The sequence below is a fragment of the Diplotaxodon limnothrissa genome, linkage group LG5 (assembly GCF_057381915.1).
Source record: "Diplotaxodon limnothrissa isolate DT_005_m linkage group LG5, D_limnothrissa_male_GT1.1, whole genome shotgun sequence".
Taxonomy (NCBI): Eukaryota; Metazoa; Chordata; class Actinopteri; order Cichliformes; family Cichlidae; genus Diplotaxodon; species Diplotaxodon limnothrissa.
The window spans coordinates 20,416,254-20,438,563 of NC_140600.1; the positions used below are offsets into that span (position 1 = coordinate 20,416,254).

At 40.7% G+C, this 22,310-nt stretch overlaps 1 protein-coding gene across 1 annotated transcript in view; it reads right to left on the minus strand.

Annotated features, from left to right (window-relative positions):
- The window catches only part of col7a1 (collagen, type VII, alpha 1), a 58,348-nt gene that overhangs the window by 22,115 nt on the left and 13,923 nt on the right, over window positions 1-22,310 (minus strand). Inside the window, exons 36-89 of the mRNA XM_085354149.1 lie at window positions 21,003-21,029; window positions 20,859-20,912; window positions 20,679-20,750; window positions 20,548-20,607; window positions 20,195-20,230; window positions 20,068-20,112; window positions 19,484-19,519; window positions 19,341-19,385; window positions 19,196-19,231; window positions 19,019-19,054; window positions 18,854-18,886; window positions 18,689-18,760; window positions 18,540-18,599; window positions 18,325-18,360; window positions 18,156-18,236; window positions 17,204-17,239; window positions 16,969-17,013; window positions 16,785-16,856; window positions 16,603-16,647; window positions 16,479-16,514; window positions 16,296-16,337; window positions 16,034-16,114; window positions 15,845-15,880; window positions 15,694-15,729; window positions 15,411-15,491; window positions 15,282-15,317; window positions 14,433-14,504; window positions 14,258-14,302; window positions 13,967-14,002; window positions 13,668-13,703; window positions 13,065-13,169; window positions 12,920-12,985; window positions 12,589-12,624; window positions 12,019-12,054; window positions 11,887-11,934; window positions 11,754-11,789; window positions 11,164-11,268; window positions 10,790-10,999; window positions 10,675-10,710; window positions 10,538-10,582; window positions 10,330-10,446; window positions 10,170-10,241; window positions 9,673-9,717; window positions 9,228-9,263; window positions 6,980-7,015; window positions 6,857-6,901; window positions 6,727-6,759; window positions 6,541-6,603; window positions 6,367-6,402; window positions 5,719-5,799; window positions 5,561-5,629; window positions 384-419; window positions 212-271; window positions 53-97 (exon numbers count right to left, since the gene is read on the minus strand). Coding sequence (XP_085210275.1) covers window positions 53-97; window positions 212-271; window positions 384-419; window positions 5,561-5,629; window positions 5,719-5,799; window positions 6,367-6,402; window positions 6,541-6,603; window positions 6,727-6,759; window positions 6,857-6,901; window positions 6,980-7,015; window positions 9,228-9,263; window positions 9,673-9,717; window positions 10,170-10,241; window positions 10,330-10,446; window positions 10,538-10,582; window positions 10,675-10,710; window positions 10,790-10,999; window positions 11,164-11,268; window positions 11,754-11,789; window positions 11,887-11,934; window positions 12,019-12,054; window positions 12,589-12,624; window positions 12,920-12,985; window positions 13,065-13,169; window positions 13,668-13,703; window positions 13,967-14,002; window positions 14,258-14,302; window positions 14,433-14,504; window positions 15,282-15,317; window positions 15,411-15,491; window positions 15,694-15,729; window positions 15,845-15,880; window positions 16,034-16,114; window positions 16,296-16,337; window positions 16,479-16,514; window positions 16,603-16,647; window positions 16,785-16,856; window positions 16,969-17,013; window positions 17,204-17,239; window positions 18,156-18,236; window positions 18,325-18,360; window positions 18,540-18,599; window positions 18,689-18,760; window positions 18,854-18,886; window positions 19,019-19,054; window positions 19,196-19,231; window positions 19,341-19,385; window positions 19,484-19,519; window positions 20,068-20,112; window positions 20,195-20,230; window positions 20,548-20,607; window positions 20,679-20,750; window positions 20,859-20,912; window positions 21,003-21,029 — 2,961 coding nt within the window. The remainder of the gene's footprint in view (window positions 1-52; window positions 98-211; window positions 272-383; window positions 420-5,560; window positions 5,630-5,718; window positions 5,800-6,366; window positions 6,403-6,540; window positions 6,604-6,726; window positions 6,760-6,856; window positions 6,902-6,979; window positions 7,016-9,227; window positions 9,264-9,672; window positions 9,718-10,169; window positions 10,242-10,329; window positions 10,447-10,537; window positions 10,583-10,674; window positions 10,711-10,789; window positions 11,000-11,163; window positions 11,269-11,753; window positions 11,790-11,886; window positions 11,935-12,018; window positions 12,055-12,588; window positions 12,625-12,919; window positions 12,986-13,064; window positions 13,170-13,667; window positions 13,704-13,966; window positions 14,003-14,257; window positions 14,303-14,432; window positions 14,505-15,281; window positions 15,318-15,410; window positions 15,492-15,693; window positions 15,730-15,844; window positions 15,881-16,033; window positions 16,115-16,295; window positions 16,338-16,478; window positions 16,515-16,602; window positions 16,648-16,784; window positions 16,857-16,968; window positions 17,014-17,203; window positions 17,240-18,155; window positions 18,237-18,324; window positions 18,361-18,539; window positions 18,600-18,688; window positions 18,761-18,853; window positions 18,887-19,018; window positions 19,055-19,195; window positions 19,232-19,340; window positions 19,386-19,483; window positions 19,520-20,067; window positions 20,113-20,194; window positions 20,231-20,547; window positions 20,608-20,678; window positions 20,751-20,858; window positions 20,913-21,002; window positions 21,030-22,310) is intronic.

Sequence of the window (22,310 nt, forward strand, 5' to 3'; positions counted from 1 at the left end):
TCATATTTGTATATGTAAGTGCATCATTATTTTGTCCCATTATCGTACTCACTCTTTCTCCTTTGATGCCAGCAACACCTTTGTCTCCCTTGTTACCCTAAATGACAGCAGTTGTGCATTCAGATATACAATTTTAATGAAAAAGCACTTAACATTTCCAGTCGGTCCCTCTCACTCACTGAGGGGGAGCTTGCAGTTTGGTCAGACTCACCTTTTCACCAATTGGACCTCTCTCTCCAGCTGTGCCTGGCAGCGTTAAACCAGGAGGACCCTGCATCAATCAGAACCAGGAAAGTGCTGTAAGCTGCATTCGTAAATGCTGCTCTATTGCGTCACTTCATGCTGCAGCTACTTCCACATTAATGGCAATAGGAGTGACTCACCCTCTCTCCTTTGGGTCCAGGAGGTCCAGCCACAGCCTGTGTACAGAGTACAGAAGAAGGAGGAAAATAACAGTAATTACCTGCACAGCACGATGTGGGTTGTTGTTCATTAAAAGATGCCAACGTGTACCTAAAAGCTTTGGTATTAAGTATCATATTAGCTTAATCATCTTTGCTTCTAGCTCTCGAAGATTAAGAGCCTGAATGTCTTCAGGACGGACAGCCAACAAATGCACACTCACTGTTTAAGAATAGCACAGCAGACTGTGAAAACATTTGAAAATCTATTCAGCTTCACTGCCAAAAGCCTGCAGATGCAAGTCCAGTGTGTCTTATCACTTGTACACAACAATATTTTAAAGGTAATTTAAGAAAGACTGGATTGTAAGGGACTGATTCAAAAAATGCTTAAATCCAGAAGTTACTTCGTGATAAAATTCTGTTTTTATTTGTGGTGTTCAAACATGTTTCACCACAATGATAAGGAAGAATAAAGGAAGCAAAGTGGAATAAACGAAGCACATTATGGAGTGTGACAGACAAACTACAAAAGTACTGTGCTTCAGAACACAGGCATCGCTTCCTGTTAAAAAGGGAGTTCTTCCTCCCTGCTGTCGTTTGCTTGCTCACCGGAGATCACCAGGTCATTGAGCTTTTCTCTCTCATATCACATTGTTTTTACCTTAAAATATAAAGCAGCTAAAGATCATTCTTGTTGTGAGCTGGACACAAAAAAAAACAATGTGAAGTAAAACATCTTCACAAATCAGGTGAGGATTATTGCAGGGATTCTCAAAGTTTAGTGACATACTGCCAGTTTGGGAAGGCAGCATGTGCCTGATTGCCGAAGAGGAAAAAGTTGTATGTACTCTTATGTAGTCATTTTTTATTCTGGCTTTTATTTTAATAACCATGATCTTCTTTGAAATTTCTGGTGTTACAGGAAGTCTGGAAATTTCTGTAAGTCAAGCGAGTGAGCGCAACCCTTAAGTGAAGAGTGTGTGTGTGTGTGTGTGTGTGTGTGTGTGTGTGTGTGTGTGTGTGTGTGTGTGTGTGTGTGTGTGTGTGTGTGTGTAGGTGTGACAACAAATGTTGGAGAGAAATCCTGAGCAGATGAACAAGTTGTATATAGCAGGTTATCAGAGTCACTCAAGAAACTGAGTGAATATAACCATTCAGGAAAAAAAATGAAAACAAATCCATTTCATAAGTCGTTTTATTTTTCATGTCTTTCACTAAATGCATCTTCTTCAGTGTTGTCGGGCATCGGAAGTGAACCAGTTCATGGCAACACGGACAATACCGGTGCTTTTTGAATGTTTTCTATACGTTGAAGCTAAAACGCTGAATTACTAATGTTTGCAAAAGCATGCCATAATGTGTCTGTGAAGGTTCTCGGTCAACCAGGTCATCGTAGTCTAAGGAGCTTGGAAAGAAAAGCATCTGGACTTCTTTATGTTTCCTTGAAGACGTTTCACCTCTGAATTCAAGCAACTTAAAGAAATCCAGACGCTTTTCTCTTTTCTCTCCAAGCTCCTTAGACCATGCCATGCTCTTTGTTGACTTTAGCTCTGCTTTCAATACGATACTCCCGGACAGACTAATAGTTAAACTGCTGGAAATCGGACTTCCTTCTATCGCCTGCTGCTGGATCAGAGACTTCCTCTCAGACCGTGTACAGAGAGTTAGAGTGGGGCTCTTCTTTCCTCAGCCCTCAGCCTCAACACCGGCTCTCCACAAGGCTGTGTACTGAGTCCTCTACTGTACACTCTGTACACACATGACTGTGTTAATACCCACCCAGACAGAGTCATCAAGTTTGCAGATGATACCACTGTGGTGGGGCTCATCTCTGGGGAAGATGAGACGGCGTACAGAGCTCAAGTTCAGAGGCTGACAGATTGGTGTGTAGACAACAACCTGGACCTCAATACCACCAAGACAGAAGAACTGGTAGTTGACTTCAGAAGCAGGAAGTCTGAGCTGCAGCCTGTCGGCTAGTGTGTGTAAAGGGTGTCCAGTTTCAAGTTTCTGGGTGTGCACATAGACACAGACCTCCAATGGAGCTCTAACACCTCTGCGGTCTTAAAGAAGGCCCAACAGCGTCTCCACTTTCTGAGAATCCTCAGAAAAATGGACCTGAAGAAGGAGCTGCTGACCGTCTTCTACCGCTGCTCCATTGAAAGTGTGCTGACATATTGCATCGGTGTGTGGTTCTCCAGCTGCACCACAGCACACAGAAAGGCACTCCAGAGGGTCATCAATATGGCCCAAAAAAATCCTTGGACATCCTCTTCCCTCCCTGAAGGACCTGTACAGCACTCGCTGTCTCAAGAGGGCACGTAGCATCCTACAGGACTGCACACACCCAGGACACCGGGTGTTTAAGCTGCTGCCGTCTGGCAGGAGGTTCAGGCTGCTGAGGACAAATAGACTCAAGGACAGCTTTTACAACAGAGCAATACCCTGATCAATGCAAACAGCTGACCTGACTGGCTACCTACCTGGACTTTTTTTTGGGGGGCGGGGTAACAACGGTAAAAACAGTAACAATAATAATATTTATATTTATAACAAGTTGCAATAACAATTAATGTGCAATAATAACAGTGTGCAATACAAATACACTTATTCTTCTTTTTATTATATATAAGTTATTATACTGTGTTGTGTTGTTTGTGTTGCGCTGTGATGTGTCGTATCGGGCCGTGTTGTGTTATATGTAGTGCCGACGTAGGACAGTTTTCCAATTTCATTGTACTACTGTACTATGTATGACTGTGCAATGACAATAAAGAGTTATATTATCTTATCTTATAATGTCTTTTGTTAAAGAAGCTCCAAGTTAATGGGCTTGAAAAGCATGTGGCATTGTAATAGTTTACGTTTGCCTGAATGTTTGCGTCCCGAGATTAAATGAACAGAACCAAATCATGTTTTAAAATATAGGGTAACTCAGAATTTTGAAACACTGCGTTTCAAAAATTGAAAAAACAAGCAGCTGGTATTGTTCTTAAAAACAAATTAGTTAATTCCAGCACTGTAACACACACTTCATTCTAGACTGTACACTATGTTAATGTAAACCCCTTATAAAGGGTGGAAAAATTCAACACCATAACAGCCTGCCATTAAAACAAATCAGATTTGCTGAGACTGAATTGGAGGAAATTCATTACAAAAAGTAACAGTTTAATTAGAGCTTATGCCACAATTAAAACTATTAATGTACACTGTTTTTTCTTTATTAGAAATTTTTAAAAGAATCCATCAAACAATCAGTAATAAAAACTCAAGTCACATTAAAGTGTGGAAAATGTGATAATGTGAGAAGCAGTTAACAGGGAACATTGTGTAAGTGTCCTTCTCTGTCATTTTTAGTTTTCATCTGCAAGAATTTGGCTTAATTTCCATCCTCACTGACAGAATCAACACAAGGAAGCCAAACAATCCCCTTTAACAGATGTCTCCCATCATTCGTTAACAGTATACCAATGTTCATCCAGCACAGCTGTTTGAGCATGATCATTTTTGATTAGGTTTATCATTATATTAGTGGTTAAAATAGAATAAACTACAAGGCACAGCAACTGCCCAACAAGTCAATAATAAACTCCTGGTATACAAAGATGTCTTACTTCACACAGGGTTTCATTTCCCAATCGAAAAACAATAAAACTGTGGAACAAAAATCTATGGATCAATAAAAAAACAAAAACAAATTAACTTTAAAGTGACATACAGTGCACATAAAAAAGGAATGGCATTTGACCTAACGCATGTGAACCCATCTGTCAGCCACGGTGGTTGTGTTAAAGCCTGGCCTTCAGCATGGAGAGCTGCCAATAGATGTGGCACACTGGAATTCATCAAGGATTTTAATGCTGATGAAAGCAAAAGGATGAATGCAGAGGTATAGGTCTGTGTCATCCATTCAGCTGGAAAACGACTGCAAACATACAATACTTACAATAGGGTCTGGAGACTATCTGTTAATGATTTAATTTATAATGATGAGAACATTTTTGTGCAGGGATGTTTAGTCATATAACAGATTAACACAGCTGACACTTTGCACAGGAAGCTTGAATTCTTCTATTACCATAAAGTCCCACCATATCCAGTTTATTATAGGAAAGCATAAACTGGAGACACGGCCTACTGTAAAATAAAACACATGGTCTTAGAGAGAAATTAAGATTAAATACTCAAAAAAGACTTTTTTTAACACCCCAGAGATACTGCTTTGTGTTTCACCTATTCGGGAATTAGCGACCACTCCAAACAGCTCAAAATGTCCAAGGTTAGAAGAGCACAGTTGGCCTGACTGTTTAAATATGCAGAGGCAGAAATGTGTTCAGACAGAAATGAGAGCAGGTCCACATTTATCTGGCATTACTCCACAACACAATTTATGATTGCGTTTGACCTCATGAATTACAGTTTCCAGTTCCAACGACCCCAAAATTCTCCAATTGCTCTGACAATATACTGGCTCTCAATCAAACCTTTTCCATATTAAATTCTTAGATTATCCTCATGTGTCACATTGCCAGTCAGCATAATTAAACCATCTCAGCATCATAGCTATCATCTACAAATAAAACAGTAGTACTCCAGTTTCTCTTTAAGAAGAGTGGACTTACAGGGGAACACATCTGGAACCCACTGGGGCTAAGGTTCATGCTTTAAGATGCAGCTGTGGCTAAGATGGTACAGCGGTCATCGAATTATTGGAAAGTTGGTGGATCAGCCTTCCAATGGGTCGACTCCCTGACTTCTCCGGTCCACATGACAAAGTATTGTTGGGGAAGATATTGAACCCTGAGTTCTCGCCATTGGAGAGTGAGATTGTGTCTGAATGTTAGATAAGTACTTAGGCGTAGAAAAAAAAGGTGCTCTGTGAATGAGACTGTGTTCAACCGAGTAGAAACGCATTGTGTAACTACCAGTCCATTTACCATTTACTGCTCCTAAAGAAGGACTCTGAAGAGCTTTTATCTGACACCAGGGGTTCTATTCTATCTAATAATAACGCTATACTTTTTAAAATTATTACTTCATACAACAAACCATTCTGTAGCTTGGATTATATCCGATAAAAACAACCAAAAAACTAGCTGCATTTTCTGTGTCTCTTAGAAAGATATTGCTCGCTAGACGCAACATCTGCTCACCTTCCCTGGAGGCCCGCTGTCTCCCTGCTCCCCCTTCAGCCCAGCCTGGCCTGGAGGTCCTGCAATGCCCTGAGGAACAAATTACACAATATTAACACTGAGAAAAAAAAACACTCAATAGTGCTGCCACCGGTGAGCAATATGACATAAACTCAAACCTGCTTTCCTGGTAATCCATGTATTCCTTCTTTGCCAGGCACCCCATCTCTTCCAGGAACACCAGGTTTTCCTGCTTCACCCTGAGGAGCAGAAATGCCTTAGCATATGCAGTGTTTATCACTCTCACACTGAAGATCATTTACTCATTCAAAATCTGAATCGATGCCTGTGTTAAATTCACATCTTTACATCATTGATCAGTTATGGTCTACACAATAAGACTCTAAATAATGCACACAATGCCAGATAAATGAACTTACATCTATTTTGCTTGATTTTCTTATCAAAGTATGCCAGCACTTATTTTCAGGTTATAAAAAAGCACTTCACATTTTAATATATTTAGTCTACAATAGTCAACATATTACACAAATCCAGCAGTGGATGTGTGAGAAAACCAGAAATAATAATGGTAGAAATGTTGATATATCCCCAAAAAAGAAAGAAGGGTCTGATATCCCAAAAAACCCTATGCAGCTCAAGCTGTCAGCAAAATCTTGGTACAGATGTTTTGGCATTTTCAGTTAATCACCTCCCTATTTTCAGCTACAACAAAACTGCCTGAGGGTCAAGACTTTTTTTCACGTTTACATTTCCTCACTGTGTGACACATTGCAGCCGCAGCAGGATTAAGACCAAATACGCACCACCTGCCCTGGCAGTCCCGGAGGCCCCTGTGGACCCTGCAGGGAGAAAAAAATTACAGTGGTACGAAGGAACACATTTTGATACACACCGTGAGATTTTAAATGAATTTCACGAGAAAACATGACAGAATTATTTTCCCCTGCTGAGAAGTTATGATTTGTGGGAACACATACCACAGCTCCTGGGGGACCTGCTGGTCCTGGCAGACCTGTGCTCCCCTGTGCACCAGGAGGACCCTGCAGAGATGAGAAATAAACTCACAGGGTTATCTGTTGTACATCACAACTGTGCACATTGTTATATTATTCGGTCCCGGAGAAATTTAATGCATTTTATATAAGATGTAAAAATTTTTATACCTGTACACCAACACCTGCTTCTCCTTGATTACCCTGTAAAAAACAAAAAGTTTTATGAGTTTGATAAACAAACAAACAAACAAAAATCTACTTGTTGTACACTAAAGTTTTGATAATGTAGTGAACTCACCTTTACACCGGGTGGACCTGGCAGCCCAGCGGGACCCATGGGACCCTGTTAAAAACACATCATCAACGTTGGTAACTGTTAATAAGAGTCTTTGAATGTGTGTGACATGTTTGTCATACTTACAGTCGGCCCCATAATGCCTGGCTCTCCTGGGTTTCCCTATAAGCAAAGTCACAAAGTCACATAAAAAATTGAACATCTGCACACAGGCCACATGCTAAAGGAATGGTTTTTTTTTTTTACATTTTTAAAAGCTAAATGGCTTTGTTCCTGAGAGTTATGTAAGAATGTCAGCCGTGTCTGTCGGTCGCTAAATATAACTTTCTGCTAGGAGTTTCCATTCACAGCAGTCCCAGTGAGATGATCACTGATACAGAAACAAGCAATTCTGCATTTGACTGCTCCAAAAAACAACCAAATGAGTGAATATTAAACTGTGTACAGATCAGCTAATGAGTTTATGTATTTTTGAGGTGTCTCTTTCAAGTCTTTAACTCTAAGTTAAATGACTACTGGTAGTAGCTTTATATGTAACAAAGTGATGTTTTCATCCAACTCTGAGTTTTTTTTTTTTTTTTAACAATGATTAGCAGCTATCTATTAACTGCATTTTATATCCATCAATCCTTAGGTAAAAAATGATCACTTAAAAAGAAAAATCCTAAAACTGAGGCTTCAGATTTAAAGGTTAAAAACCCATACATGTTAAAATGATAAAATGTACAGATAATTTAAAAAAATGGTAGCCTTTAATGCTAATTTTAGTTGTCATAATAATGTAATGAACTCATTTTTTAATATAACTTACTTATTAAAATTTTTATTCAGGCTTAAATAGGCTAAAAGTCTGCCCCAGTGTTTGACGCATGCTTTTACATATACTACCTTTTTTGTACCCATGCAATCTATAGATCATCTTGCTTACCAAGCAAGCTAGCATCAGCTGATAACTTCACCCTCTCATTCAATTCAATTTTATTTATGTAGGTCCAAATCACAACAACACTCGCTTAAGCTGCTTCATATTGTAAGGTAAAGACCCTACAATAATACAGAGAAAACTCCAGCAAACAGATGAGTAAAAACTTGGAGACAGTGGGAAAGAAAGACTTTGGCTAGATCAATTTTTGTATACAGTCAACTCCCAGGAAGCAAGCAAATAACTTTCATTTTCAAAATGTAGAACTATTCCTTTAGGCAACATATTTATGCATAAATATGTTTAGAAAAATTGAGTACTGAAAAAGGTGCACACTTTTTCTGTACCCAAAAATCTACAACTTGGAATGATAAATACTGTCATATGTACATGTCTCTATAGGAAACATAAAATACAAGCACTTAATTGATGGACAACAGGTAGAACAATACAAACAGATTATCTGAAATGTCAACAAGGAGACATTTGCATGGTAAGCTCTGAAAAATCAGCACTGTGCAAGGGATAAGCAAACAACAGACATCAGGCACAGCTGCATGCATGATAAGCAGATTCGAGCGAATCATCAACCGTACTTTCTGGAGTGCACCCAGTTTAGTATTCCCCACACTACTGTACATAAGAGCTGCGGCTGAGGATGTCAGCCGACTTGCTTTCATCTCGTCTAACAAATTTATGGTATTTTACACATTTAAATTATTTGCTTCAAAATGTAGTCCTTGAGTTTGACACAGATCCTTTTGGACATTTCATGAGGAACAGTTCGAGGTCTGACTCTTATCCCAGACCTCAGCTCCCAGAATCATGATTCTAATAAGAATGAATTAAGATTAAAGAGGTGAAATTTGCCTGGGAGGTACATGACAATGAGTGCATCCCGATGACAGGTTGTGCTCCTGGTGTTAAATCATGCTTTATTTTTTACCCTGCTTGCTTTGTAAGCTATTGCCCATCAGCGTCTTATCAGTTTTGGTCGAATCCTAATTATATCTGATACTACAAGGACAGATTCTCCAAACCTTTTACACCTATTTCCCCAAAAGCTCAAGCATGCCAGCCATCAGCAGAGAACCTACCGGTCTGCCTAGAACTCCTGGGAACCCAGGGAAGCCCTGGAGAAATGACAGACAAAGGAAAGTGGATGACAGGAGGGAGGGGGGGGACAGGTGGGTGGAGAACAGTGACGAAAAAGGGGAAACGAACAACACACACAAAAGGAAATGGACATAGATAAGACGCACACAGGTAGAGAGAGAAAGTTAAAGAGTGAGGCGTTAGTCGCACAGCTGCACGTGGTTATTGCCTAAGAATCTACGAAGCCTCGGCCCAAGGAGGGAAACAGCTCCGTTGGCTTTGAACTTGCAGCCAGCCTGCAGCTTTAACTCTGCAGATCAAGCCTAAAAGAAGCAGACTGTGTTACTGGTTACTCACTGGTTGGCCTCGAGGACCAGCAGGCCCTGTTGAACCCTGCTCAGACACGCAGGGAAGGAAAACAAAAAGTGTGAGGAATATTTTCCTTTATCTTTCCTTGGTTTTACCATGACTGATGATAACCATGACTTACAGAATTTCCCCAAAGTGTGTTTTGGGGAAAAAAGATGAAACTTTAATGTGTTCTTTGTAGAGATGTGGTTCCTACTTGTTACATACTTTGAAAACAATAGATTATAGGCTCATTATGTCTGTGAATGATTATCAGTGATATAAGGAAATACACACACTTACCAAGTCAGCTGAAATTAATGTTTAGAATACATATTTACAAAATCAATGCTATATCGTTTTCACTATGACAATTTGAAAGTACAGTGTTGTAAGAGTCAAGTTAACTTTCAGAAACCTCTGCCACACATCCCGCAGGGAGCAGTCCACTTACCGGTTTCCCATCCTGGCCCGGTTTTCCAGTCTCTCCTGGTGTTCCCTGCAATTGCAAGCCACACATCTGTATGCTGACAAATCTCATAAGAGTATCATAATAGTTTTATATTAGACTGAATAACACTTTCACGCAATTTAGCTGAACATCAACAAATATGAACACAACAGGTCATCTTTACGTTTCAGTTTTGCAAGATAAACAAGAAACAATGTTTTAATTAGTGGGAATTTAAGGAGGCGGAAGAGAAATTTTATTAGCTTTAGACATAGCTTGACTAACTGTTTCCCCATGCTTACAGTCTTTGCACTAAGCTAAGCCAACCAGCAGCCTTCAATAGTGTAATATTTAGTGGACAGATGTTAGGATCACATCTTTTCATCACTGATCTTCCTAACAAGCAGGAGGTGGTAGTCAGAATATTTAAAACACATTTTGAGTTCATGATTAGAGTAACAAAATATTTTAATCAAGGCTCCATTTGAGAAGCAGCTCACCTGTGAGCCATCACGGCCTTTTTCTCCTGGCTCTCCTCTTTCACCTTTATCACCTCGAGGTCCCACGAAACCCTGTAAGGCGCATTCCAATTGTTTATTCATATTAAGACACATACGATGTGACATGACACAAGATGTGTGTAATATGCGTAAATCTTACGCGGTCTCCTTTAGGTCCTGACGGTCCTGTAGCACCAGGTTCTCCCTTCAACCCAGATACTCCAGGAGGGCCTCTAGCCCCAGGAGACCCAACCAGGACTGAGTCAGCAGATTCTCCCTATAAACCATAATCACATACATATGTGTATCCTTTTTTTATTCTACATTTACTAAATATCTTATCACAACAATAACTAAAACTATTTTACCTTTTGACCTGGCGGGCCAGCTGGTCCTGTTAATCCATCCCGACCCTGAGAAACAGAACAAACTATCAGTTAACTACAAGAACCAGAAAATTTACTAAAACAAGAAATGAAACCATCAACCTAATAAGAGGACTCACAGAATCTCCTCTGTCACCTTTCTCTCCTCTTTCCCCCTAAAAAACAAATATACAATGTCATCAGTGTGATGCCACAAAAAGAGACCCCATTTGGTTGCCCAACTCTCCTCTCCACCTTATCTCCTGGCCTTCCTGCCTCTCCTAGTTCCCCAGCTCGTCCAGGAAGACCTGGTATCCCTGGCTTGCCAGGCTCCCCAGCAGGCCCCGCAGGTCCCTCTGACCCTCGTTCGACAATGGCTCTTCCTGGAGGCCCCGCTGGTCCCACAGGTCCTCGGTCCCCTGCGTCTCCTTTGCCGCCCCTCTCTCCAGAAAAACCACGAGCACCCTAGGGCAAAACCAGAATAAAAAACGATTTCTCTATCAATTTCATTCGATTAATTACACTCTAAAGAAAAAATCCAAGCAAGATGCTTCATTCTATCTGACTGGAAGTCTTCACATCATTTTGTCTTTTCACTTTAATCCTCGAAGATGCTTAGTCACACTTACATCTGCTCCAGATGGTCCTCTCTGTCCAGGCTCACCCTTATCTCCCTTTTCACCTTTCTCTGAAAGTGTGTCCTTGCTGTCCATAGCCTCCTTCAGATCAGACACCTGTGTGGAGCAGAAATCCAAAACGGAAAAGCTTTATAACTTTCAGCAGCAGATGCCCATCTGCAAAATGTTTTAATCCCCAGATAAAACCAGTCATTTAGAATTCATCCCAGCAGCTCAAAAACTGCTCATAAACAGTGTCACTTTAACCTGCCAGGCATAATTCTAAAATATATAAGCAGGTGTATGTGCATAATAAATGAAAGACTCATGCCTACATTTACTGGACTAAATGAGCTGCTGAAACAAGGCCAGACATAAATGGTATGATGACATTTGCAAGAACAAAGTGGGAAATATAACACTTTGCATACATTTGCAGGAAATGTTCTTCTCTATAAGCTATAACAGAAGCAAGAGTAAGTGCTGATTTTAAGACTGTTTAGATAATTGCATTTTTTCCCCATTATTCCATCCATCCATGCAAGTGAAAGCCAAAAGAAATCATGTTCAAATCGAGTTAGTCATCTGAGGAGTCCACCTACCTGAATACCAAAGCCTGCCAGAGCTTTCTGTACATCCTGGCAGGAAACACGGAGACATTATTAAACCGAGATGTAGAAATGTAAAATACTGACAACTGACAATTACATGACAGACAATGTGCTGATGTCTTACCACTGACGTCCCGGGTTTGCCAGGTGCTCCATCCTCTCCTGGGTCTCCCTAAACATAACAAGATATGAAGGAGTCAAAAAAAAAAAAAAAGTGGACCCTCGACGTCACATTTTCACTGAATGTTTCACTTACAGTTTCACCTTTCAGGCCAGGCAGACCTCGCTCTCCCTGAAAACAAAAAAGAAAAAATGAGAAATACCAATGAGGGTGAGGGGGGAATCGCACTGCAATACCATCACAATAAACTGCACACAATAATAACGGCATCACAGTAAAATGATTCTTAGATCTTTGCAATCTTTCTTTTGTGCAAGAAAAAGTACTCCAGAAATGGAAAAAAAGCAGGGCTTATTTCTTTAGTAATGTAACTTTGGTGTTAGAGTGTGTGTGTGTGTGTGTGTGTGTGTGAGTTATTATTATTCAGCTTTAATAACATGTTAGTTCAAAGTACTCCAGTTTATACTTGCTAACTAAAAGGTAAGTTAATTGTTCAAAGAGGACTGTGAATGTCATATGCCAACTAAAGAGTCTTGAGGTGTAATGAGTTCTCATAAGAATAGAAGGTGAAAGACTTGACCTGTAGCTGCTGTTACATAGAATCACATTTCCATTCACTTCCTGTTTCAGCTACAGAAGCAGGACACCAGTTAATACAAAAAAGCCCAGAAAAAAAAGAAAAAACATCTCGAAATTACAACTTACTCTGGTTCCTGCAGCTCCAGGGATTCCTGGGACACCCTGAAAGGAAAACGGGGACACAAAAATGAAGACACCCTGGCAGCTAACAAACAGCAACTTGTGTAGATATGACACACATAACTGCTAGTTGTGAATGTTGGTGGCTCATGGTTTGGGGATAACAAGAGCAACATACATAGAATATAGTGGACAGTAATAATTATTTGACTGCCACTTATTTTCTTTAAAAATATATATTTCTCCATTAAATAAGCTAAAAGAATCTAACTAAAAGATGCTCAATTTAGTTTCAGCAGCACCAACAGCGGCAATAAGAATGGTGATGCACACTCACGGGTGTTCCTGGGGGCCCCTGTGGACCTGGGATTGGTGTCGCGTCAGCTCCTTTCACATACACAACCTGAGAAAGGGGAACATCCCGTTTCATTCAAAACGCCAAATTAACTTTGCTATTTTTCACATGTTGGCTTCACTCGCACCTGACCAGGAGGACCAATGCTGCCAGGTAATCCAGGTGCTCCTGGGGGACCAGGGGAGCCTAAAGGCCCAGAAGGACCACGGTCTCCTGTCTCCCCGTCACGGCCCTGAAAAACACATGCTGTTCACAACTGAAATTCACCCCACACACTTTCTTCCTCTTTCACTATAGTAAAGGCTGAACTATAAAATCAAAGCAGGTGGCCGCTGCCACCCCTCCACTGATGTTCTAGAGATAATTAATATGAATTTGCACATGAAACCGGCACTCTGACATTTGGCACCCCTCTGGATTCCACTCAGAAGTCGCTCCACTTAAAGGCTAAGCTAGATCATTAGAGGTGAATTTATATAGCTTCTTCAGAGGAGCCCATTGATTCAGCAGTGAGAGGCTGATGTCAATTTTAGAACAACTATGGCTGACAAATATACAGCTGAAGGGGGAAGTGATCAGGAGAAAAAAAGGATGGAAAGCTGATATGCAATAAAGTCATAACAGTAAGGCAGGGCGATATAAGGCATCTCGATAAGATATATAAAAAACAAACTGACAACAAACACATTTTTGATAAGTAATCATATGAAAGAGGTTTGTGAAAACTGACATCTCTTCCAGCTGCTCCAGCTTCTCCTTTGTCACCCTGTAGATTAGAAATAGACATTAAATACAATCTTCAAAAAGAATCCTGCTAAATTATGGGTTTTCTTGTTTTAATCCCCTCTTTATGTGCACATCATGTAAAAATAAAAACCAATGTCTAATGTACGTACATGTAACATGCAATTTTACATGACAATCGCGTGGCTTGGTTAGCAAACATCGTGCCATGGGTCAAGTAAGATGCCTTTACAGAGTCAAACTGTGGAAATCATGTTGACTAAATCGTATAAAAGAGACACAGACCTTTCTACCATCTTCACCTGGCACGCCATCCTCGCCCTGTGAGTCCAAACAAAATGCATTACAACAAACAGGAACAAAGTGCATAATGGCCAGTCTGCCACGGGAGCACTCAGTGCCTCTGCTTTAGAAACTCACTTAAGCGAACGATTATGCGGCAGAGCCTGAAATAAATGTCCATACTGCTTTTGATCAGTAAATATCATTTACAGAATAAAGGTATAAAAAAGGCCATTACCAATTATACAAGTACATCAAACTATGAGGATATTATATTCAGGAGGTCAGAGTTACCGTTTTGCCAGGTGGTCCAGCTTTGCCATTTTCACCTGCTTTACCCTGACAAATAAAAGTAAAGTTAATTAGAAATTTGGAAGCGGAAGTTCAGTAAAAACATGTATAGGCCTGACAGACAGAACGATGGAACTTTGTGGGAGTCTCTTTTTGAGTAGGATAGAGGGATACTCACAGGTATCCCTGGATTGCCTGCAGGTCCAACAGGCCCTGGGGGACCCTGCGCCCCTACTAGTCCAGGTAATCCCTGGCAGAAAAAAAACAACAAATAGTCCAAGAGTAGATTTTGCAATGAATTACTAGACACTGTAAAACAGTGCAAAATAGATTTAAATGTGATTTGTTTATTTTCTGAGACGATCACTGTGTAAAAGATTCAGATTCAGAGATGTCATCGCTAGATAGACTTTAATGTGCAGAGCTGTTGTACAACTGCCCTGTAAGCCAGGATTTAGATCTTTTAAATAAACCCTAAGTTTCAAAGTTCTGGACTTTTAATAACATTATTATGGTCAATATTGCATAACAGTCTCCTCTGAAAAATGGACTGGCCTGGAGACATCTTTCCCTACAGTCGGCTTACGCAACTCAGCACAGATCTAAAAGCTGTTTTTTTACAGTTTCCACAGTGCCCTCTGCAGGACGCCCACTTCAAGTGCATATGCTCACTAAAATTGAGAATGTCGCAAAATAATGACCCCACAACCCCAAATTGGATGAGCGGAAGAGAACGGATGGATAGATGGATGCTCATTAAAATCAAACTACAGAAGACATTTCCATCATGAATAATCATTTGCACGGTGATCATCTCAGACAATATGAAAAGTACATTTCCTGAAACTATATTAAATACATTTCCAGTGTAAAATGATTAAAACAGAACAATGAATGAAAACCTGAAGGGGCAAACAATTATACCCGTCTACTTAAGTAACAATACAACCAAAAATAATGTGTTTATTTTGTAATGATTGCCTTTTTCACACAATCATCTTCAAAGACAGAGAGAAACAAAACTTACATCCCTCCCTGGATCTCCCTGTTTCCCAGGATCACCCTATAACACAAATAAAAACAAATGCAGTGCATCAGCTACACAGAGACTCTGTGAGTCTTATAGTTTGGTAAAAAATGAGACAAACTGAAATACCCTCTGGCCAGGTGGCCCAGGAGCCCCTGGTTTACCATCAAGACCAGGACGCCCATCTAAGCCAGATGCTCCCCGTTCTCCCTGGTAATGCATCAGTTAAGAGTTAGGAAATCACATGGTTATTACAGTCTGTAAGTTAGCAGTATACACATGTTTCTGCCAGCAGATTCCTACTGGAAATCTGCTGTTTCACTAACAAAACCAGTGGAAGTTTCCTTGCAGCACAATGACAGAACTACACATGTCAGAAGAGAGCAGTAGATGAGATTGTGTGACTCCAAACCTTCTCTCCAGGTGGTCCTCTGTCTCCTGTGTCGCCCTATAAAAATCAACGTGGCATAAATATAGTTGAAAATCAATGAAATTCAGACAGTTAAAGATATGCATTAGAGATAATTGTAATGTAGAGAATGAGAGAAGGAAAGTCCACTCACTCTTGTCCCTGGAGGCCCCCGTTGTCCCTCAGGACCCTTTATAGACGACAGGAAAAGAACAAGAAGTCACATCACTCTTGCATACAAAAATCTACTGAGAACAGGATCTGTGCGCATTCAGATTTATATAGGGCAACTTATCAGATGCTATGAATGCATTTAAAAATTGCAAGAATGAGGAACGCTCACTCGTAGGCCTGGAGCTCCAGGAGTCCCCGCCTCGCCTTTCGTGCCTTTGCCGCCATGCTCTCCTGGGTCACCAGCATCACCCTGGGAATCACAGTGATGTAATCTGCTGCTATATACTTTTTTTTACCCAGTTACCTTACATTTTTCAGCTATTGGTGTTTATTTAGGATATTTTAACAGGTCAAACGAACATACTTGATTTTGTAAAAAAAAAAAAAATAAATAAATTCTCAGTGTCTACATGCACAGAAAAAGCACTCACCTTTTCTCCTCTCTCTCCTTTCAGCTGGCCCTGGATATCAGCCTGTTGACAAACAAACATGGCAAATGTCACATGGAGCACTGCCTCCTCTGTGTTATCAAAATTGGATTATAAGTAGTTAATTCGGTGTTAAGCTGATTCCTGGAGGCTGTTAAACAGTGTTCTGTGACACTGTTTTTTTACCACTGTTCCTGGTGGTCCTTGGGGCCCTTGAAGTCCCTGGTTGAAGAGAATAAAGTGTGTGAATCCACTAACGGTACATATAAAGACACATCTCCCATTTCCAAAATGAAAATAAGCACCATACCTGTTCTCCCTTCTCTCCTCGTGGTCCAGACGGTCCAGGGCTGCCCTGTGATTGAACACAGATCAATAAAGGTGCTGAGCGGCCGACCTTTTTCACAGCTCCTTCTCTCAAGGTCTCAACAGAATAGTACAAGAGCATACTGAAAAGCTGTCTGCATGATAACACATAAATGAGCGTCTCACATTTCGTCCACTCTCTCCAGGGTCTCCTATGTCTCCTTTCTCACCTGGTGGCCCTGGCTGACCAGTCTGACCCTGAGTGCAGCATCAATCAAAAGGTCTGTTAAGTGAACTTTCAAATGAGGCAATTTAAAGGTTGCGATTGAAAACTTAACTTTAAAATATGCTTCAAAGAGATTTGTCATACCCTCAGTCCTCTTTCTCCTGGCTTCCCTGGAAGTCCAGACTCACCCTGATGAAAAATTAAAGTAAAAAAAAGAAAATGGCCAAGAGAAAGGATGGAACTACACCTAAATATTCATGACAGAAGGATCCTTTCTTTGTGGATATATATGATGGGGATGATATTCTAGTCAAACAAACATATTATAAAAGGTAAAAAGAAAAAAGAAAGAATGTGAAAGAGCGGATGTTATACTCACAGGAATGCCTTCATCACCCTTCTCTCCTCTCTCCCCCTAAAAAAAACGGGATTAATAATTTATTTGGGTGTGAAGCTCTGTGGCATTAAATTTCAAAATCGACACTAACCCAGTAGAGCATCTGAAGAGAGTACACATGCACAAAAGAAAGGCACTGGACATGTCATGAATACATAAAGGGTACTTGTTTTTACCTCTAAAACGACCATTAGAAAGAGGCGCATGTTGAAAGAAACAGAAGAAGGTTGCTGTTGATTTTTGATTACAGCACTGAGAGCAACATGGACAACCTTAATATCTTAAAACAAAAGTATGGAGTAAAGTGCAACAGTATATGGACACCTACACATTACACCTACAGGAGCTGCTCAGCCATGAAAACCCATACCATGAAGGTCCCGGCACACAGTTATTGTGCTGATGTTAATGCGCAAGGAGGTTTGAAGCTCTGTAACTTTTCGTAGCTGAGTTGCTGTGGTTCCTATATCTTTCTGATTTCAATAATTGATTGTGTTGTATTTTAGGTGATTGTGGAATATCTCGCAGGATAGAAAGTGACTTGTTAAGGTGTGGCCCAATACTTTTATCCATATAATGTACTTCACTGTGTAAGGTAAACCAGTGAAAGAATAAAAAGAGTATAAAAGTTTCAGTAGAAGCTATAGTTTCCCATAGAGGCTGGACCATATGGTTGATATTATAATAAGAATATTAATGTGGAACCAGAAAACATTTTCCATATATCATAAATTTAGATTATCAACTGATTATTACACTTATTTTAAGTACAGAAAATGTATGTCAACAGTCCTTTCTAAATATATTTACACTGTGGAGTAAAACTTAAATTATCACTCAAACCTACATCCTATTTGTAAACTCTTGAAAAAAAAACCTGTTGCTTGTCACAGTAAAGGTCAGGTAGTAACTTCATCCAAAACACCGCTCTGACCTGTTTACCGGGAACACCTAGCTTTCCTGGGAATCCTGCGCGTCCATTTTCTCCCCTCTCTCCCGGTTCACCTGGATCTCCCTAACAAACAGTTAAGAGGACCAGATAAACAATCAAGCAGACACTAATAAACAAAAACAACTGAAAGCATTCGCAGCAGGCCTCTCACCTTGGCACCTGGCCTTCCGCTAATACCAGCGGGCCCCTGAGGGAAAAGCATATGTTTATGTACTTTTGCTCTGAGAGGTTTGGGAATGATAACAGGTGGCACAAGGGAATGCTCCATGAATAACTGATGCTTGTGTCAGGAATACATCACGGCAGCTGTAAACAGTGCATCTGTGCCCTTTGTAGCTCTGATAAAGAGAAGTTAGGATGACTTACTCGCTCTCCCGGCTCTCCCTTAGGTCCTGCAACACCTGACCCTCCAGAGCCCGGAGACCCCTTACAGTATAAGAAAAAAAATCAAAAACCATTATGAGGTACGGCAAATGATGAACATTTAAAAGCAATAATTAACATATTTTTCTCACTTTCTCTCCTCTCTGCCCTGGTTCTCCCTTTTCTCCTTTCGAACTCTCAGGGCCAGGTACGCCTCGCTCCCCCTGCGGGTGAAAAGCGGTGGAAGTTACACCCATGAACTCTGAGCGAGCTCCGCTAAAATGAAAAGTTGTAGGAGATGCGATTTTACACATTACCTGTTCTCCTTTCCTCCCTGGGAGACCTTGAACCTGCATGATTTAAATAATTCAATAAAGGCTTGTCATCATACACATAGACTGTCATGAATATTAAGTGTATATCCAAAAAAACGCATGAAGAAATGAATGTATGTGATGATTTTCTCATGTCTGATTGCTCACAGTTCTCCCAGGCTCTCCTCGTGCACCGTCATTTCCCTGGGAACAGACATGTTCACTTGTTCTTTCATTTTTGCTTTGAAATTCATTACACCAGATTATGAAACATTCAACGGCAAAATCACGTTCCTATTGACCCGCTGCCTCTCATATCATTGCACTTAATTATATCAGTCTCACCTTTTCTCCTGGCGGTCCACTGGGTCCTGGTAAACCCTGTTACAAAAAGGAAACACCATTTTGTGAGACTCCTAATGCAACAAGCATGAAACGGAAAGGCACACAGATGCCATTAGCCAATATAACATAGCAGTCTGTCACTTACTCTTACACCTGCTGGTCCTGGAGGGCCTGGCTTCCCTGAATCTCCCTGAGGAGGCAATTTAATTCAGAAAAGAGTGAAAAAAATCTTTTGAAAGCACAAGATGCTAACCTGTAACTAAGACTACAAACTAAACCAGTACTCACTCTTCCTCCAGTTTCACCAGCTGGTCCTCTCTCCCCCTACAAACATAAAAAGGTTCAAATTCAACACATGCTCTTTCGGTGAAAGTTTCCCTGTATTAAATCAGCACATGCAATCAACAGAGTCTTACTGCCATACCTGAATAACTGAAAACATTACAAACCTTTTTGGGGTGTGCTCGAATACGTGTGGGTAAAACGATGCACAGCATCAGTGGTACCAATCTACTGAGCATCAGTGACATCACTAAGGTGTCTGCTGAGAGGATACTAAAAATCCTTCCCATCTGACAAGTGATAAAATGGCATCATCCATCATAATTCATGACTGTTTCTTTTCTCGGGCTCTTTGATATACAGTATCATTTTATGACCTCGTTACTTATTCATTCATTCAGATTTTTTTTTTGTGAGTAGCATAAAAGGACTCCAGCTGTTACATCATCACGATTATTTTTTTTAAATGAATGTTGAATCTTATAGAAAAGGGGCCCCAAATACTGTGAAAAGTTATCTTGATCCATATAACAGAAAGACGAATAAACAGTGACACAAAGAAAGATTCGGTCTCATGTCATGTGACTCACCCTATCTCCCTGTGATCCAGGCTCACCTGGTTGCCCTCTGTCTCCCTATCAGGAAAGAGAGTGATAGAAGTCATTATTCTTTTGGAAAAATGGCAAAAGTTTATTTTTTTCCCTGCCATCGTCTTACCTTGCTGCCAATTTCTCCTGGAGGCCCACGGGGCCCCTGAAAAACAGAAACAAAATGTTCAACCCTAAATTTATCAGCTCCACTGAGGGGGTTATGAATTTATTTCTGTTTCTAATTACATTGTTTCCTAATTAGCAGGATTTCTCAGCACCCAAACATGGCCATTTAGAAAGCATTTCCTCAAAACTCTCTAACTGTAAGGCACAGAAGCCCTTTTTTCACATGTATTTATTTATCTAAGCCGCCTTCATCATCCTGTCTGTTCTTTCTGATATTTACTGCATAAAATGGATACATCTTCATCATACTGTACTATGAGCCATGCTTTTTAAACACCCATGTGTCTGACCTACCCTGTCCCCAGGTTCCCCATTTTTGCCTGGAGGTCCAGGTTGTCCTTCGGCACTGTCACCCTGAAAAATAATCACAGGCCTGTGAAATAAACACATTGCATCACTCTTAAACCGACTCAATAGGCAACTACCTTCTCCCCTTTTCTGCCCTCAAGTCCTGCAGGTCCTGGAGGACCCCGAGGTCCCTGAAGTCCTGGAATACCCTGATAATACAAAAAGCAATTAGTAAATGCAAAATATGCCTTGCTTGTACACAGAGCCAACCTTCAAAATAATGTGTCAGCACACTGTCTGCGATTGACAGCTCTTACAGGGGAGCCCTTCTCGCCTTTCACTGCCACCCCGCTGCCTACTCCTGGAGGTCCCTGTCAGCAAAAAGAAATAAAAGGTGAGAAATCATTCTGCTCGTGTGATCCTTCGCAGTGAAAGGACAAGTTGGTGATGGTGTGACTCACCCTCTCTCCTGGGCTTCCCTTGTCTCCCTGTAGAAAAAAGTGGAGGAGGAGAGAGAAAGACAGATTGAGAAAACAACCGGGGGGAGAACGAGGACTCAGAACATTGTTACTCTATAATAGGTTTCCCAAGAGACTGATGTGCGTCATGTGTATGCACACAAACTCACAGGTTGATCTGTAAAAAAAAAACCCAAAAAACAAACAAAGGACGTCTCTGCTGTTTTATGTATTGTTTTATTGCGGTCATAAGCCGCTACTTTTTTCCCCACACTGTGAACACTGCGGCTTATACTGACGTGCGGCTAATGCATATTTTTTGTCATGCGGCCAAAAACATTTTGCCTGGTAACAGTAGACCAATAAAATTGATAAGTAGTATATACACGTATATATTTTTACCGGTTGTTAAGAGACGTTGTAATGTTGTTTGTGCACTGTTCCATAAAAAAAACACAACATACGCAGCGTAATTTGTGTGTTACCGATACGTACGTATACTTAAAGGTAGCCGTGTTACAGCCGCTGTTTGAGGAAAAAAAGCATTTGCAGTATGTATTTTTGTATGTTACCATAACGTTTATGTTACCATGTTTATGTTACCTTGCGGATTAAATTAAACGTTAAAAATCCTCACGTGTAATATTTTTGTGCAGATATCTCATATTACAAGTGAAACGCATACGGCTTAAAATCCGGTGCGGCCTGTACAAGTGCAAAATTGATTCTTTCTAGGATTAGAGCATGCGGCTTTTCATCAGGTGCGCTCTGTAGTCCGGGATTTACGGTACCTTAAAACTAAAGCAGATTGACATAATGCAATGATCTGTTAATAACGCGACATTCTTATAAAATAACTGAAGAATTGGAAACTTTGCTGGGAAAGAGAATAAAGGATGAGATTTTTCTTCATTATTTCCCAGTGGGTCACCACAGCTGATCGATCTGTCCCTTTATCCCCAGCCAGTGACCAGTGAACACTATGATAGACAGGGTAATTCATGTCCAGACTTCAGACTTCGCAAAATCAAACAGCATCAGTCTCTGGGGCGATCGTGGCTCAAGAGTTGGCAGTTTGTCTTGTAATCAGAAGGTTGCCAGTTTAAGCCCCGGCTCGGACAGTCTCGGTCGTTGTGTCCTTGGGCAAGACACTTCACCTGTTGCCTACTGGTGGTGGTCAGAGGGCCCGGTGGCGCCAGTGTCCGGCAGCCTCGCCTCTGTCAGTGCGCCCCAGGGCAGCTGTGGCTACAATGTAGCTGCCATCACCAGTGTGTGAATGTGTGGATGATTGAATGTGTAAAGCGCTTTGGG